This window comes from Protopterus annectens, chromosome 9.part0 (genome assembly GCF_019279795.1).
Source record: "Protopterus annectens isolate FY-2018-M chromosome 9.part0, PAN1.0, whole genome shotgun sequence".
NCBI classification, from domain to species: domain Eukaryota; kingdom Metazoa; phylum Chordata; order Ceratodontiformes; family Protopteridae; genus Protopterus; species Protopterus annectens.
In genome coordinates this window covers 879139039-879156716 of record NC_056743.1, presented here as the reverse complement: position 1 = coordinate 879156716, position 17678 = coordinate 879139039, and the positions used below count along the sequence as shown (strand labels likewise).

At 39.7% G+C, this 17678-nt stretch overlaps 1 protein-coding gene across 1 annotated transcript in view; it reads left to right on the top strand.

The window, feature by feature from the left end:
- The window catches only part of MBD6 (methyl-CpG binding domain protein 6), a 613628-nt gene extending 599876 nt beyond the window's left edge, over positions 1 to 13752 (top strand). The window contains exons 11-12 of the mRNA XM_044083610.1: positions 6954 to 7006; positions 12890 to 13752. Coding sequence (XP_043939545.1) covers positions 6954 to 7006; positions 12890 to 12935 — 99 coding nt within the window. The 3' untranslated portion in view covers positions 12936 to 13752. The remainder of the gene's footprint in view (positions 1 to 6953; positions 7007 to 12889) is intronic.
- Positions 13753 to 17678: the final 3926 nt, after the last annotated feature.

Here is a 17678-nt window from a genome sequence, read left to right as displayed (position 1 = left end):
TCTTCTCTCACACAATCCTTTCACCTGTTTGCTGGATGCCCTTGTTTCCTCTTACCTTCTTCCTGTCTGTCCCAAATCATCTTACCAGATTTTCGTATGCTTTTCTGCATGTGTGTGTGAACCACCGTAATCTGCTCTCTTTGATCTTTTCTGCAGTTGGAGCTACATTGGCTTCTGCTGTTATGTCCTGATTTCTTTGTCTGTCCCACAGTGTGCATCCTACCACCCTTCTCAGGCACTTCATTTCCATCACCTTTAGCTTCGTCATCTGTTCTTCCTTTACTGCCTAGGTTTCTGTACCATACAGTAGTACTGGTCGCACCACTGTTTTGTACACCTTACTTTTCAGCTTCTTTGGCATTCTTCTGTCCTACATTACACCTGACACACTATGCCATTTGGCTGAAGCTCCTTTGATTCAAGCTTTGACCTCTCCATTCAGACTTACCTTCTTCTCATCCACCCCTCCCAGATACTTGAAGCTGTTAACGTGTTCCACTGTATTCCTTTCTATCTCGATTCTCAGCTTCTTTGGATTTCCTCAGTTTGCTTTCCATTACCACCGTCTTATCTGTACTTAGTTTCATCCCATGTGCCTTCAGATTTGCATTCCATTCCCCTCTCCTTTGCTGAAGTTCTTGCTCAGAGTCTGTCTGTAATGCCACATCATCTGCATGCAGCAGCTTTGTAGATCTGTCCCTTCCAACCTGTTTGCTAATGTAGTCCATCACCAGTATGAACAGCAGTGGGCTGAGAGCTGATCCCTGATGTACATCTACTCCCACTGGGAACCCCTCTGTGAGACTGATCAATGTTCATACTTTAGTCATTGGGACTTTGTACATAGCCTGCACTAATTCTACCTATGTTTCTGGGACTTCAAACCATGACACTACTGCCCAAATCGGCTTTCTTGGGACCTTGTCATATGCTTTCTCCAAATCTAGGAATGCCCAGTTGGATTCTTTCCTCATCTCTAGCTTAGTCTCAACTATATCATCATCATCATCAGCCCCCTTTTTCCCATTTTTCTACATGAGGTCGTGGTATCGTGTTAACTGTCGCCAACTCTGTTGTTTCAGTGCCAAACACCTGCCTTCTTCAACACTCATGCCTGACTCTCACAGATCTTCTTTCACACAATCCATCCACCTCTTTGCTGGACATCCTCGTTTCCTCTTACCTTCTTCTTCCTGTCTGTCCCAAATCTTTCTCACGAGATTGTCTTCTGCTTTTCTACACATGTGCCCAAACCACCATAATCTGTTCTCTTTGATCTTTCCTGCAATTGGAGCTACTTTGACTTCTGCTCTTATGTCCTCATTTCTTCATCTGTCTCACAGTGTGCATCCTTTCTCAGGCACTTCATTTCCATCACCAATAGCTTCTTCACCTGTTCTGCCTTTACTGCCCAGGTTTCTGTGCCATACAGTAGTATTGGTCACACCACCATCTTGTACACCTTACTTTTCAGCTTCTTTGGCACTCTTCTGTCGTAGACTACACCTGACACTCTGTGCCAGTTGGCTGCAGCCCCTCTGATTCTAACTTTGACCTCTTCATTCAGACTGTCCTTCTCCTCAACTACCCCTCCCAGATACTTGAAGCTGTTTACCTGATCCACTATCTTCACTTCTATCTCTGTTCTCAGCTTCTTCTGATTCCCCAATTTGCTGCCATGACCACTTTCTTATCTGTGCTTAGTTTCATCCTGTGTGCCTTCAGATTTGCATTCCATTCTCCTAGCCTTTGCTGAAGTTCTAGCTCAGAGTCTGCCTGTACTGCCACATCGTCTGAATACAGCAGCTTTGTTGATCCGTCCCCTCCAACCTGTTTGCTAATGTAGTCCATTACCAGTATGAACAGCAGTGGGCTCAGAGCTGAACCCTGATGTACACCCACTCCCACTGGGAACCCCTCTGTGAGGCCGAACACTGTTAATACTTGAGTCATTGGGTCTTTGTACATGGCCTGCACTAATTCTACCAATGTTTCTGGGACTGCAAACCACCGCAGTACTGCCCAGATAAGCTTTCTTGGGACTTTGTCATATGCATTCTCCAAGTCTAGGAATGCTCAGTTGGACTCTCTCCTCATCTCTAGCTTCTTCTTATCTGTCACAATGAAAACATTGGGTCAGTTGTGCTGCATCCTGATCTGAATCCAAACTGCTCATCTGCCATCTTACATTCTACTCCTCTGCGTATCCATTTATCAGTCACCCTCTCCAAAACTTTCATGCAGTGTGATAGGAGTTTGATGCCTCTGTACTGCCCACAGTTGTGGCTGTTCCCTTTGTTCTTGTACACTGGCACAAGTATGCTTATTCTCCAGTCATCTGGGATACGCCTTTTTCTCCACACTGCTATTAGTACCCTCAGGAGCCATTTCTCCCCATCTCACCCAACATCTTTATCATATCTGCTATGACCTCATCTGAGCCTGCTGCTTTCCCTGACTTTATCTTCCTTAGTGCTGTTTTACTTCTTCTAGGGTGGGCTCCTCTTCTTCTCTCATTGTAGGCTGTTTCTGGGGCAGTACAGCTTCTATGCAGTTTTCTTCATTCAGAAGCTGCTGGAAATACTCCTTCCATCTGCCTTTGATGTCCTGTGGACTGGTGAGCAGGTTGTTGCTGGCATCCCTTATGAAGGGTGTCTGACTATCTTCTTTATTTTTCTTTCTTTGCCTTCTTTGTGCCCTTTACTGAGTACTGAGTCACTTTCCAGAAGTTGGTACAGTGCCTCTGATGCCCTATTCTTTGCTACTGCAATTTCTTTCTTAGCTTCTTTGTTAGCCAACCAGTAGTCCTTCCTAGCCTGGTCAGTCTTTTCTGTCTCCCACTTTTTCCTGCACTCCTCCTTTCTTTTGATGGTGTCCTGGACTTCTGCATTCCACCACCAGCTTTCCTTATGTACCTTATTAACATACCTGGCTTGGCCACATATCTTTTCTGTAGTCCTAGCACATGCTGTTTTTAGGCGCTACCATTCTTCTTCAACTCCACCTATATCCTCCTCTTCTTGGGGTTCTATAGCCCTGAGTAATTCCTTGAACTGTTGTACTTTCTCTCCTGTCAACTTCCAGGTCTTCAGCCTGGTCTCTGTTGACCTTAGAGCCTTCCATGACCTCTGCTTGCAGCTGATTGTGGCACCTAGTGGTTTATGCTGTGGGCCGACTGTTTCACTGGTGATGACTTTGCTATCATAGATTCTACCCTGGTGCCTTTTCCTTACTAGGAGGAAGTCTACCTGAGTTGCATATTGAGTACTCTTGTATGTGATCTTGTGACTGTCTTTCTTTCTTTCTGAACCATGTGTTGGCTACTATCAAGCCATTTGCCAGACAGAAATCTAGAATGGCTTCTCCTTCTTTAGTCCTGTTGCCCCACCCATGTGGACCCAGGCAGTCCTCATAGCCTATTCCGTCTGTCCCAATATGTGCATTCATCTCGCCCATTATCAACACCACTTCATGTTATCCTGCTTTATGTAGTAGGTCCTGCAACTGCTGTCTGAATGCACTCTTTTCCTCACTATCACAACCCTGTTGTGGGGCATAGGTTGAGATTATGAATACTCCCCTATCATTACACTGGAGTCTGACTGCCATGAGTCTGTCATTTATTCTGATGATATCCCTTACTGCCTTATGAAGCCTCTCTCTCACCACAATTCCTACACCATTTCCAGCCTGCCCTCCACCTGAATAGTAGACTCTGGATCCCAAGCCAAGTGGCTTTGCTGCACTGCCCTTCCATCTCGTCTCTTGGATACATAGGATGTCCAGCCTCCTCCGTGTCATCATCATGTCATCCACTTCCAACCTGCGTCCTGTCAGTGAACCTACATTAAAATTAGCAATTCTCAGTTCGTGTTTGGCAGGTTGGTTGGTTTTACGTCCAGCTTTCGATTAACAGAGCTATCCCAGGTAACCCAGGCTGGGCAACTAGACACCGGCCAGCCAGTAGCTTATTGATCCAGTGCTGCTGGGCTTTATGGTGGGCACACACTGGCCACTAGGGACACATATACCCCTCCCACCGTTAGCACGGGTCCCTGGTGTGGGTCAGAGTCCTCATCCCACTTATCACCTGTAACTACCCATGCCCATTTTTGGGGATATTATTCAACATGACCAAATCACCTACAGCCATATTTTACACCATCAAGTGGCTAGCCCTGCCACGGTGCACAGTCTGTGATCCGTGTACTCCTATCTTGAGGATACTGCGCACCACAGTAGATGCCCAAAGCAGTTGGTCTGTACAACTGTTCCCCCTATAGGGCACCGTGTAGAGTCTGTGCTGCTGCCCACAGCTCCATTCACTGGTGAGTTTGAGATGGAAACACTCAGCATGTTTTTCGGACATGGGAGAAACCCCACGGAGACACGAGGAGAACATGCAAACTCCAAACAGGCTTTGGTCGGAGGTCAGGATCGAACCTTGTGCACGGGAGGTGAAGAACTTAACCACTAAGCCATCTGGTCTCTTATTATTCTCAACTCTCTGTCTCACTGCAAACATTGGGTCACTTGTGCTGCATCCTGATCTGAATCCGAACTGCTCATCTCCCACCTTATTTTCTACTGTTCTGCTTATCCATTTATCAATCACCCTCTCCAGAACTTTCATGCAGTGTGATAGGAGTTTGATACCACTGTACTGCCCACAGTTGTGGATGTCCTAGTCCCCTTTGTACTTGTACAGTGGCATGAGTATGCTTATTCACCAGTCATTTGAGATCTGTCTTCCTCTCTATACTGCTGAGTACCCTCAGGAGCCATTTCTCCCCTATCTCACCCAACATCTTTATCGTATCTACTGTGACCTCATCCGAGCCTGCTGTTTTCCCTGAATTAATTTTCCTTAGCACTAGTCCTTCTTCTAGGGTGGGCTCCTCCTCTTCTCTCATTGTTGGCTGTGTCTAGGGCAGTGCAGCTTCTGAGGGGTTTTCTTCATTTAGAAGCTGCTAGAAGTACTCCTTCTATCTGCCTTTGATGTCCTGTGGGCTGGTGAGCAGGTTGTTGCTGGCATCTCTTATAAAGGGTGTCTATCTTCTTTATCTTTCTGTCTTTGCCTTGCAACCTGATATAGTTTCTTTGTGCCACCTACTGCATCACTTTCCAGAAGCTGGTAGAGTGTCCCTGATGCTCTATTCTTTGCTATTGCAACACCTTTCTTAGCTTCTTTGTTAGCCAGCCAGTATTCCTTCTTAGCCTGGTCTCTTTTCTGTCTCACTTTTTCCCTCACTCTTTCTTTCTTTTGATGACTTCTTGGACTTCTGCATTCCACCACAAGCTTTCCTTATGTACCTGGTTTCCATACCTGGCTCAGCCACATATCTGTTCTCACACATGCTCTTTAGAGGCACTGCCATTCTTCTTCAACTCGACCTGTTTCTTCAAAAAAACACATTGAAAAGACGCTTAGGCAAATGGTAGCCTAACTTCACTCTCTAAGCCGAGGTAACTGCAGTGCATTAGTAAATCATTATCAGTGTTATTTAGAGGTCAGGCCAACTCTTCACCACATTTAAATAATTGGTGTGAAGGGTGTTTTAAATTCCAAGATGATGAAATGATTTTTTCTTATTTTGGTCAGTTATTATTCTCCTTTTATCTAGGGGTTAAATGACTTCTGGCTTTAGGTGATTCTGTGTAGCATATTCACTTTGTACTTAAGACCCAATAGATTCTGATGAGATTTTACTGTCATATGATTTCATCCTTTTTGATTATAAATAACTTACTTTGTTATTACTAATTGTCTAATGAAGTCATGCTGTAGTAGGACAAAAACGGCCTGTTATTTAGTCTTTTCATTGTATGACAGGGGTCACTGCCGTATACATTGACACTGGGTTCTGTGTAGAAAGCTTGCACATACCATTAACTGTGTTTGCTTGCTTTCTTGATGAAAAGTTGTTTTGGGACAAGATATTAACTATAAATGATTTCAGAACCCTGTGAAGTTTACCATTATTGCTTATGCAATAGTAATGGTTACTTATGTAGAGTGAAGTATGTTTGAAGAAGACATTACTGAGGTTTTATGATTTTGAAGGTTCTGTATGGCAAAAGGCAGCATATCTCACAAAGATGACTTTGTTTGCTGCTTTTCCATTGCAAAAAAAAGTTCAAAGTTATATATAAAGGAAGTGATATTTCAAAAATGTATTAATGATGTGGATGGAATACAGAATGCTAAAAAATCTATTAATCTGTTTATATGCAAAGCATGATTCTTAGTTAACTGCTGAAGTGGTCGGTACTGTCCAGGCCCAGTTCGCTTCACATGATACTGTGTGATGCAGTGTCAGTAGTCCTGTGCAGCAAGAAAATATTAATTATTTTAATTAAAATAGGGCTTAATTTTTACAACTCCAAAGGCTGCGGCTTCCTTCAGCTGATAACCGGCTAAAGGACAGTCACTCTTGGAAGTGGCATTTGTGACTAAGCCCCAGAAGTAGGTTATTATCAAGTGGAAGTATTGCGTTTCATTTATTATTACTTAAAGTAATGCAGCTTTTTTTATTCAATCTGGTTACCTGTCTATGTGCCATGTTGAAGGTGCATCCTCATATAACCTGGTTCAGCAAATAAACTGTATTAGCCAGTGAGGGACAGAGAAAATTGCAGGTTGCTTAAAAACATCTCCTGTGACTCTGCTGAGGAGGATTTTCAGTTGTAACTCCGCACTGACAACTGCAGATAGCGTGAAGAGATTATTTTTGGGGGGATATGTAAGTGTGCTGGTATCAGGCCTGTCTAATTATTGGACATTTCATTAGAATTACATCAAAGGGAAAATGGGTAACAAGAATACCTTATACTGTCTTCATGATGAGTTTAGTGTGCAAGTGTGTTAGTATCAGCCAGTGCCGACATGTCATGATGGCATTGAGGAGAAGAAATGAAACCGATGTAACAGCCCTTCAATTTCTTACCTTTAGGCCATGCCTGAGAGGATAAGTGCACCAGTGAGAGGCAGAAAAAGGCGGAGAAGGTAAGTGAACATTTCTTTTTACTTCAACTCAACTGCAACTGACGCAACAGCCTTAATTTTCTTGTGTACAGAAAACACGCAAAAAAGATCTCTTGCTTAAGAGGTCAGAAAAGCCTTAAAAAGGATAGAAAGTATAATTGTGAATGAGGTCACAAATTTGTAGGTGTCAGCAGTCCGTTTCAAGTGACACATTGAAAAGACCACCTGTGAAAAATAATTCAACAAGAGAGGAAAAACAGCTCCCAACTAGTACTGTGAATTTGAAAGTTTTTTTTCTGTGAAATGGTTCTACCTGCAGGTCAGCAAGAGTATTTGAAATTTATATTAATTTTATTTAGAGTGGCTACTTTTTATGTTCTGTTAATTAATGGTTAAGAAAAGCATGCACCATGATTTGTCAGTGAAGGTAATTTGTAATGCAATATTCATATCCTCCTAATTTAAAAGAGGACATATCCTCTATTAGTTCCAATGGAACTCTCCCCAACTCCACTTTATTTATTTTTTTTCATGACTGTATGAGTAGATTGATCACTGATTTTTTTTTCAAAGGACAGAGAGCCCTATTGAACAGTTCTTTAAATCTTTCCAGAGGTTTCTTATGCTTAAGTTTTTGTGTGTGTACAGTATTTTTGGACAGTCAAACTTTCAAGTTCTTTAGTGATCTTGGGAACTGTGCTGGGATTTGCACTGAAGTCCTGGGACAGACATCCTGAACCCTGCTACTTCTGCAGAGCCCCAGGCTTAGAGATCCACAGTGCCTAGATACTGTGTTGTTTGACATTTGATTCTTGTACACAAGAAGGTTTCCATTGAACTGAATGATTAAGTCACCACCAAATTACACTAAGAAAGTTTTGCTTTTGTGGCCTAACTCAACAATATTATGAATCTGTAGCATTTCACTTCACTTGTGTACTAGCTGATTATAATTAATATAAAATGTACTTTAGCATTTGTAGAAATACTCAACAAAACAATGCCTTTCATTCCTCCAGATCTTGCTTATATTTTCATGGCAGCCAATGTACTGTGTATATGGTGGCACATCAAACAGCTGATTCTGGCAGTGAATGTTATTTTTCCTTTCTTTAGTGTATATGCTGCATAAGAATGGAGAAAAATTCTAGTATTTCTGCCCACCAGTAATTATGCTTTTTTGCCTGTACATGTTTCCATCCTTGTCTGTCGGCCATAATGCCATCTTGTGGCCATTTTTTCTCCATTGCTCAATGCATGGAACCAAATGCATCAAGAGAGTCAGATAGCCACAGAGGTGTTGGTTCCTGCTATTGTGGCCTGTCATCAGTATGCTGCCATGGAGAAAATGATAGAGCCAAGATAAAGTAGAAATCTGTTGCAAAATACTGAAGTTGAGAAGTTTGATGCAGATCTTAGTATAAAAATTAGTGAATATGTTGTCCCTTGAGTGATGTGGGAGAGACAAAGTGTGCAAAAACTGGAAAGATATGAGGGAGATGTGGTAGCCAATCCCTGTACACAGAGAGCCTAAGTAAGTGGTCAGACTGGATATTAAGAAGGTTATGAATAGTTTGAAAGTGATTAAAGCTGAAGTATAAAACATAACAGGATTATTTCATTTGTTCCTCAAATGTTAGGAGTCAGTTGAAAGTGATTATGGTGAAACATCTTCAGGAACAGGAAGCTATATGGCCTAGCAAGCAACAGCTAATGGATATCTCAGAAAAAGGTTGATGTTACTGTTAAGTAATCTGACCAAACAGAACAAAATATAATTCCTACAAGCATAAAAAGAGAAGGAAGAACTTGTGAATATGCGGTGTGTTGTAGGAAGAGGAAAGATGGATTTGTGTGATTATTTTAAAAATAAGATAGTGGACTGGACATGGTTTGCCAAGGAACCATTAGGCATTTAATCATCTAAAAGACTGGAGTTTCTGGAGACTGACCTGAAGTATAAAAAACTTAGGCCCATTCTGTTGTTTGTTTTACATTATATTATGAAAAAGAGCAAGTGCTTTGGAGAGTTTGGCAACCAGGTTGTAGGTTGGCCATTCTAGGTTTACTGCATGATAATTTTATCGGTGTGATATGAAAACATATAATTGACGTTCAAGTTGTATTTCCTGTCATGGAGAAACTGCACTTGAATGATCGGATTGTGATTTTTGATTCAGAGAATGTTAAGCACATTAAGAACTGGCCTGTACACTTGACCTAAATATGTGTGGAACTGACAGTGTTGAAGGTACTGTGAATTTAAGACATGTGGCTATGTCAGTATAGGTTGAGAATGAAAAATAGGATTGAGCTGAAAAGACACTGCTGTCCATGTGTGCATACGCAAGATCAAAATGTCTGAATAGGTTAGAAAGACTTGCATGGACTTTTGGAATATGTGTGAAAGATCCACAAAAAGCCATAGTACTGGGTAAATATTTGTTGACGACTGGACTGTTACATTTGACAAAAGTAAGAATTTTTTTTTAGTGTAAGTTTTTGAAGAGTCCTGAAAAGTTTGAATGTATATCCTCCCCCCTTCTATTTGAAGTTGAGACTGCAGAGGAAGGTGAGTTTGAGTGCTATTAATGAGTTGAGATGTGGATAAAACTAATGTGTATGTAAAATAATTTGAACAATATATTAGTTGATTTTGCTCATATGAAACAGGAGTTGATAGTTTAACAAAAATAACATTTTCTTGAATTAATTGATCTCACAATGTTTGCAACATTCAAATGTATTACTGTCTCTTTCAAGTGTTAAATGTTTGTGAACTGTATATCACTGATTCTATTAGAAATAAGCAAAATCAATGTATGTATGAACATTTAATGTTTGATGCTTGAGAATGGCCCAAAAACTTGAAGTTAGTAGCACATGATGAAATTAAATATTACTGTTGTCTACAAAGCACTTGGCGGTGCCTTTAAGAAGAGGGTTTCTTTATGTATGATAGATAACCTGCACATTCCTACCTAACCCTAACCCTAACCCACAAACACTTTGCACATATGGAGTACTTGATAATGCAGGTCTGCACAATTTCAAAAGCACTGCCTTTTCAGTTAACCATTCTTTTTCCTGCAAAGTCATACACACGTATTTTATATAAAGCTTGAATTCAACCATATGTGATTCTCTCAAATGGGCAGTCACTCATTTGTCTGGTCACTATTTTATTGTCACTCATTTGTGATTATCACAAATGTGTTTTCTTTCAAATGAATGACAACCATCCTAGGATAATATCACAGATAAACGTTTACCTGTTTGCTGATTGAGGGCATTTAGGAGAGAATATTGAAGTACTGTAGGTGATAAATAAAAGGCACAAATAAGTAATTTTATATTAAAGGTGAAGTATGATAGGGATGTCTTGAGGCACGTTGACTAAGAATTGAATAGCTCTACAGGGGTTTCAAACATTTTGTATCAAATATTAGGTATACGATGATTTATGGGTAATCTGATTCTTGATTAAGTGTGAATTTGCAGTTATACACCTTTAATTTTATCTAGATTAGACTAAGAATGTGGAAATATAACAAGATTGTAATTACAACTGCTGAGGTAAAGTGAATGGGGATAACTGTGTTCATTTAAATTATATTTTGGGATCTGGAAACACCATTGGTGGTCAGTTGAATGTTGTTACAAATCTAGAATGGGCAAAGAGGAAACTGCAAAAAGATTAATACTTTGAGGGAAATTTAATTTTAAATTTACATGAAGTTATAAACTTTTTTTGCAACAACAATAAAGCTGTTGATAAAAAATGTTATACATTGTTTTTTAGCATCTGCATGCTAAAATGTCTGTTTCCATTCTGTATGAGAAAATAGCTGTACCTTGTGAGAATGACCGTTGTGTTTTTAAAGTTCAGCTGAAATCCCTTTAGTATAATGGACTTTCGATAGAATGAATGACATGAAAGCCACCAAGCTCTAGATGGCCGTTTGGTTTAATATGAAGTCAGTGTCAATGGCATTTGTTTTATTTCTCTCAGCATTAGTGTCATATGTTCATACGTAGTTACTAGGCATGGAGCCTAGCCCAGTTTCTGAATTGTTCCCTAGCACTGTCTAGTTATTTGACTTGCTCAGAGTCATAGAGTTGACAACTGGGGACAGAGGGACTCAAACCCTGGATTGCAGGAAGGCAGATCGCTAACAGTTTATTACCATAGTTCTCTGTTCTAACTGCCATACAGATAGTTGAAACCTGAAGGGCTCAAAACCAGATTTACCTTTTTGCCAGTCCATTCTACAACCACCACATCAAAGTAGCTTAGCGCATGCTGCATGGCACATTACACCTGGGTTTCAAGTACATCTGGTATTACTTCGAAGGACGGTATTCAGCACCATTTTAATACCAAACAGAAAAGTACCCCAGTAGTCTGACAAACCTTATAAAAAATTATTTTGTAACCAATTGTGAATAAGTAAATATTGAAAATTTTGAAGTTATAATTACCTCTATAAGGAATTGTTACCTCTAGCAAATTAACGATATTTTTTATTACATAAATACTTTTTCTACCTTGTATTTGGCCCAGCTAGTTTTAACTACTCTCATATACAATTGTATTATACCTGTCATTCCTTTATTATTTTCGCTTCTGTTAATTACTGTAAGTAGGAGAAGTTTAAATTTCTAATTATCATGCTTTGTATTAGTTGAAAATGTGACAGTTGTATATAGTTGTAGTAGTTTTTTTAGTATATTTCATGTTTTGATCTTTTATGGTTACATGCTTTTCTATAAATTTCAGTAAAACATTTGGAAAAAATACACACATATATATATATATATATATATATATATATATATATATATATATATATATATATATATATATATATATATGGGATCCGTCAATATGTTCGAAGTTTCAATACTTGGAACCCCACCTCACCGAGTCCACTTGTTCGAAGTAGTGAAACTTCGAACATTGACTTCGGCAGTCACACTACAGAGCGGAATGGGAATATTCCCTTTTCCCCACTGTAGTGCGATCTCAGAGTTGGTATATTTAAGTAGGGGGCACAGCCCCCCCACATGGGGTTGCAGGGGGGCTTGCCCCCCCTGCAAAAACATGTTTTAGTGGGGTTTTTTTGGGTAGCCTGGGTAACTAGACTTCAGTGAAATTGCACTTTCGTTTAAGTGGACGTTAGCTGAAGTGTAGGGTCTACTGCTCTATTTCGAAGAAGTGTATTTTCAATGTAAAGCAGTAGACCCATGTATAGAGATACACACACACACACACACACACACACACACACACACACACACACACACACACACACACACACACATGTATATATATGGTGTTTAGAATATTTAGAATATACACAGCATCCCCTTTTAGGGTATACTGGAGGAAGGCTGCATGGTTATTTTGCTGAGCAGGTAGTCTGTACAGTACTACTTGAACTCAGGAGGACTTTAAAGCCACTATGTGTTAACTGATTTTATTCAATTACATGATATTCAAGTGGAGGTTGAAAACCAAGCCCATAATTACTCCAAGTAGCTTAATGAGAGTCTGTTTCTATAATTTCTTGCTTTTGCTGACAACCAAGCTTAAAGTGGGTAAGTTGGAGTGAAAAAAAACTATTCTCATTTATATATACAAATAAGTTTAATCATAGGGAACATGACAGAAATCAGTGCATGAAAAAATGAAGGAGAATAATTTTGAAAGACATATGCTTACTTTCTGTTTTGTCAGTGTTCCGTCAAGTCTTTTGTTGATTTTTGAAACAAAATTTTAGCTTTCAAAGTGTAGGAAGAGCAAGCAGAATCGGGGATCAGAACAATCAGTGTGAAAGTCTGTTGAATTAAAAATCACTTGTATTAACTAAAGCATATATATTTTTAATATTTCCTTTTTAGACTGGTTACTCACTTACCCCGCTGCAAAAACAAGAAAAGCAGATGAAAAAAGAAGAAATCTTTACAGTTTCACAGAACCGCAGCTTCATCAGATTCAAAATGAAAAAGCAAAGGAATGTGAGCCATTAATCATGTAGACATGAACTGGGATGCTAGAGCACGTCTTGCTTTTGGTTTTTGGAGTAGCTGTATAATGGAAGTTCAGAGACTGTCAACTTCAGACTGTTTTATCATGAAAGCTCCATCAGAGCCAGCAGCCAGCTTTGATGGAGGATTGGTCTATTTAATACCCCTTCATTTTATTAGCATGTAGTAGATTCAATGGTACTTGTTGGATTGATTTTCAGGCGGTTTCTGTTAACAGTTTTTGTGTTTTCTTTTCTTTTCTTGGTGACCAGCTGATTGAGTTCACATGGAATGTCGCTACTTTGCAGCTGTCTGTTTTCTGACCTTCCAAATCTTGTTCTTGTAAGTCACAGAAAAGTGTTCCCTGTCTCCCTGCCTTTTAAGAAAAGAAAAGGGCTTCACAAATTCAGACTAAAGTCTTGTTGAAGTGCCTAAGGATATTCAGGGCCAACTTCCTTTGTTCAAAAGGCAATGTTGCATATTCTGCCGCTGTAACATTTGTTTTTTCATTGCACTTGCTGTGCCACCTGAGGTATTGGGGTCATTTTCTTTGAAGTTCTGAATGTTCTGTACAATATTTTATTCTTCATTGCTACCATGAATGAATAAATTGGTTTTGTTCTGCCGGCTTAATTTCAAAAGTAGCAGGAGTAAGCATCCAAACCATCATCCAGTTTAAAGATTACATCTTAAGATAATTATGTATTCCATTGTAACTGCTGACACATTGACGCTAAGTGCTGTTTTATATGTTTGAATATGTGTATATATATATATATATATATATATATATATATATATATATATATATAATTTTGACATAAAAATTGTGAAAATGGATCATTAGACTGACATTTGTGACAGAGCAAAGATTCGCATGCATGTACCTCTACATACATTGTGTTACTGCTGATGTCATTGAATGTCGTTAGCTGACACTAATCAGAACACCTATGTTTTACTTAAGAATGTGAAGTAAAACACTGACATTTAAACTTTTCAGTTTTGTTTAGTGCTGGCTCAATTTAATGGGGTATTCCTTTAAGAGATGATGGTCTTAGCATAGTTATGGTGCTGAGAATGTATCTTTTCAAGAGTATTTTCAATATACGGCTGTTACAAGCATTCACTAAAAATTATGTAGACCTGATTCTGTGGATCTTTTGTATAGTAGTTTAGGAATATTTAATATATCCTCCTGTCAAACTTGTTTGACCTACAACCTTCAGGGATTTTGCAAGTTTTGTAACATCTTGCTGGATTTTTTTAACCAAACTACTAGGACTGATGTCTGTATAAATTTTTATACCTCATAATATACCTGAACCTTCAGGCAGATAGAAAACAGTAAAAACTGATAAGGAGAATTGTTTAGCGTCACTGTGTAAGGAGAAAGGATGCAGATCTGTGGATGGGAAGAATGAATAATTGTCCACAGATGAGGACAATTAATGACTGTGAATGGGGAGAACGGATAAAAGCCCACAGAGGAGGAGAATGGATGACTGTGCGAGAAAAATGAATAAGTATGTATGGATGAAGTGAATGGATGGCTGTAAGTGGGGAAAATAAATGACTCTGTATGCGGATAATGGATGTGTCCATGGCTGAGGAGAATGGATGACTCTGTGTGAGGAGAATGGATAAGTGTCCATGGATGACTCTGTGTGAGGAGAATGGATAGGTCTGCATGGATGATGCAACTGGATGACTGTAAGTAGGGATAATGAATGTGTCCATGGATGAGGAGAATGAATGACTGTGGGTGGGAAGAGTTATTGAGTGTTTGTGGATGGTGGGAGAGTAAGAATGAATGAGTGATAGTGTAGAAAGACTGACAATGAGTGAGATGATTGTGGAAAATTGATGAGTATCACTAGGTGAAGGAGAATATATAACTGGAACTACATGGGGTGACTGGCTAAATGGTGGTGGAGGAAGTAGAATGGAGTACAATAGCTGAGTACCACTCTGTGGGGATAACTGCAAATGGATGAGGAAAAAGGATGAATGTCAGTGGATGGGCAGAGGATGAACAGCTACTGTCTGATGTTGAGAATGGATAATTGTCAATGGATGGAAAGGAGATAGCATGAGTCACTAGATGAGAATTTGTGTTTGTTGATGAGGAGAATAAGACAAAGCAGATGAGTGATAGTTGATGGATAGTAGAGATGTGATATGGGAAGCTCTGTGTTCATCAACTGGCAGGAGTAAGGCTGGCAGATCCAAAGATAAACTGACATCTAAAACTTTCTCAGCCTTCTGACAACTTTCCTTTATCTATAGTGTTGTACAAAGAAAGACCTTCTCCAGATATTTGTTGCCATGCCGTAAAATGTTGCCTCTTTAAAATTCCTTCAAGCTAATCCACTAGTGTATCTTTTGGGGGTAAAAAAGTTCTGTACTTCAAAGTTCTCTCCCAGTGTACTTTGATTTTTTTCTGTCAGGTCAAGGTCATTTTGGCCCAATGTTATTTTACAGAGTTTGTGATTGACCCCCCCCCCCCCCCAGTGACCTTTCCTGCCTTTACCTATCACCTGCGTAATTAGCCTTCTTATTTGCCATGCGGTTTTTGATTTTTAAGGTGGAAGTATTTAAGTATTGTGGTTTAGCTGTTTTTTTTTTTTTTTTTTTTTTTTTTTTTGCCTTGTCTTAGATATGGATAAGAAATAGTCTGGAAACTTTTAAAAATGAAGGGTCAGGAGTAAATTTCACCCAAACATAGACATGAGTTTTGTGTGGTTGATTAATTGAAGAGCACTTCAAGGTTAGTTGTGTAATTTTTGCTGCATTTAAAGCTACTGTCAATATGGATAGGAAGAATAGATTGGCACTAAAGAAAATGACGGCTAACTTTGCTTCTTCCCCAGTAGACATTTTAGTGTGCAAGTCCCTTTCAAGGATAACCACCTCAAAGTCAACTTCCTCTTTACTTTACTCTAAGGTATCTCTGACTAGATGCAGTAGGTCATAAGAAATTATAGAGAAAAGACCATACGCTTGACTTTATTCCTTGTAAAGTTGTTTCCCTTGTACCCATACCGTAGATAGGGTACATCTAAGGTCTTCTTCCCAGTCCTAGTTTTTAAGGTTAGCACTTTCCATGCACTGGTAGTGTTTTTGCAGTCACTGATGCAGTGGTTAAAAGACTTTTGTTACCTTTACATCCCCCGTCCTCCAGATCCCTTAGGTCTTGAAGAAGTATTTGTTGAGCTAAATCATTCTAAATCTTCTGCTTGTGTGTACACATTTCTCTTGCCCCTAGTAACATTATGGCAGTCAGAGGAACCTCTTTCTTTCCAAACTTTTCAGTTCCTTGTTTTAGCTGTCCTTGCTTGGCCATGGATAGGCTCTGGTCTCTGTAACGCCATTGCTTGATCTGCAGTTGTCGATGCTGATGTAAACAAAGCTGTTCATACTTACTGTGGTCTTGATGCCATGAACCCAGTCTTAATGTCCTCAGAAATTACCATACCTTCGTCATCTATTTCCTTGGTGCCAGTACGATTGAAATTTGGGGACCCTTAGCACTAAGGTTTGGGCTTAAGCCTTCAGTGTTGATGTCATTCCCAACTTATTTAGAAATGACTATTCTTTAACAGAGGCTTTCAGCCTTCAGCATTAATACCCTTTTTCTGCTCTGTATCCTGCAGGATGCCTTTTGATTCCCTAAACATTCTTCCTGGATGATCCCCCGAGTCAGCAAGATGGTTTGACTGGTAATCAAAACTGCACATCAAAATATGAATGTTCTGTCGCCTGTTCTGAAGATGCCAGACTAGATTTATCAACTTCCTAAGGACTGGACGTGCTGGTCTGAAGACGTCTCAGTTCAGCTGCATTGTGTTGACTGTTGCCATCAAGAAAGCAACAACACTGAACAGCATGTTGTTCATTCACTAAACAAGAAGTCTGGTGCAGTGGACAGACTAGGGAATCATTTTTGTGTATCCTCCTCTTTCTCATTAAGGACCCTAAATTATTAGTTGCATATATTGCATTTCCAGAGAGAGGTGTCCAATGAAACATGTCAATTCTGGAGTTTCTACTGTATGGGGACTTCAAATTTAAACTGCAGTCCCAGATGTCAAACAATTCTTCAGTTGCAGATCTTCACTATAAGACTAGTTATATAATGAAGTGGATGGTGGGGTAATGGCAGCAGGCACAAGCATGGCAGTGCACCATCATGGCTGGCTGTACCTCAGTAACTGCTGAAGACACAAGGGCTAATTTTATCAGTAACCACTTCAGTAGGACCCTATGTTTGGTCCCAATATGAAGGCTGAATTGGTGAGGCATGAACAAGAATTTAAGATTCTTATTACTGTTGTAGTTAAGTTTGAAGCTCCCCAATGCTCATTCTGTGGAATGTATTGGAACTTGTGCTATTATTGATTCAGGTCTGGCTAACAGCAGTGCGCCACCCAATGTCCAGAGAGGTACTGTCATGGCTGCAGCATTTTTCAGAATTGTCAGCTGCCCTAAGGCAGTAACAACTGGCAAAATAACCAGGGATATATATCACAGTCCCTCTTGGGGAGGGGGGGGGGGGGGTTATACCATTTCCCTCTTCACTCCTCCTCATCAACCACACTCTTTATCCTTTCCAGACATCTCACCCCATTAAACTAGCTTGGAAAGCAAAAAAGGGTTAAAT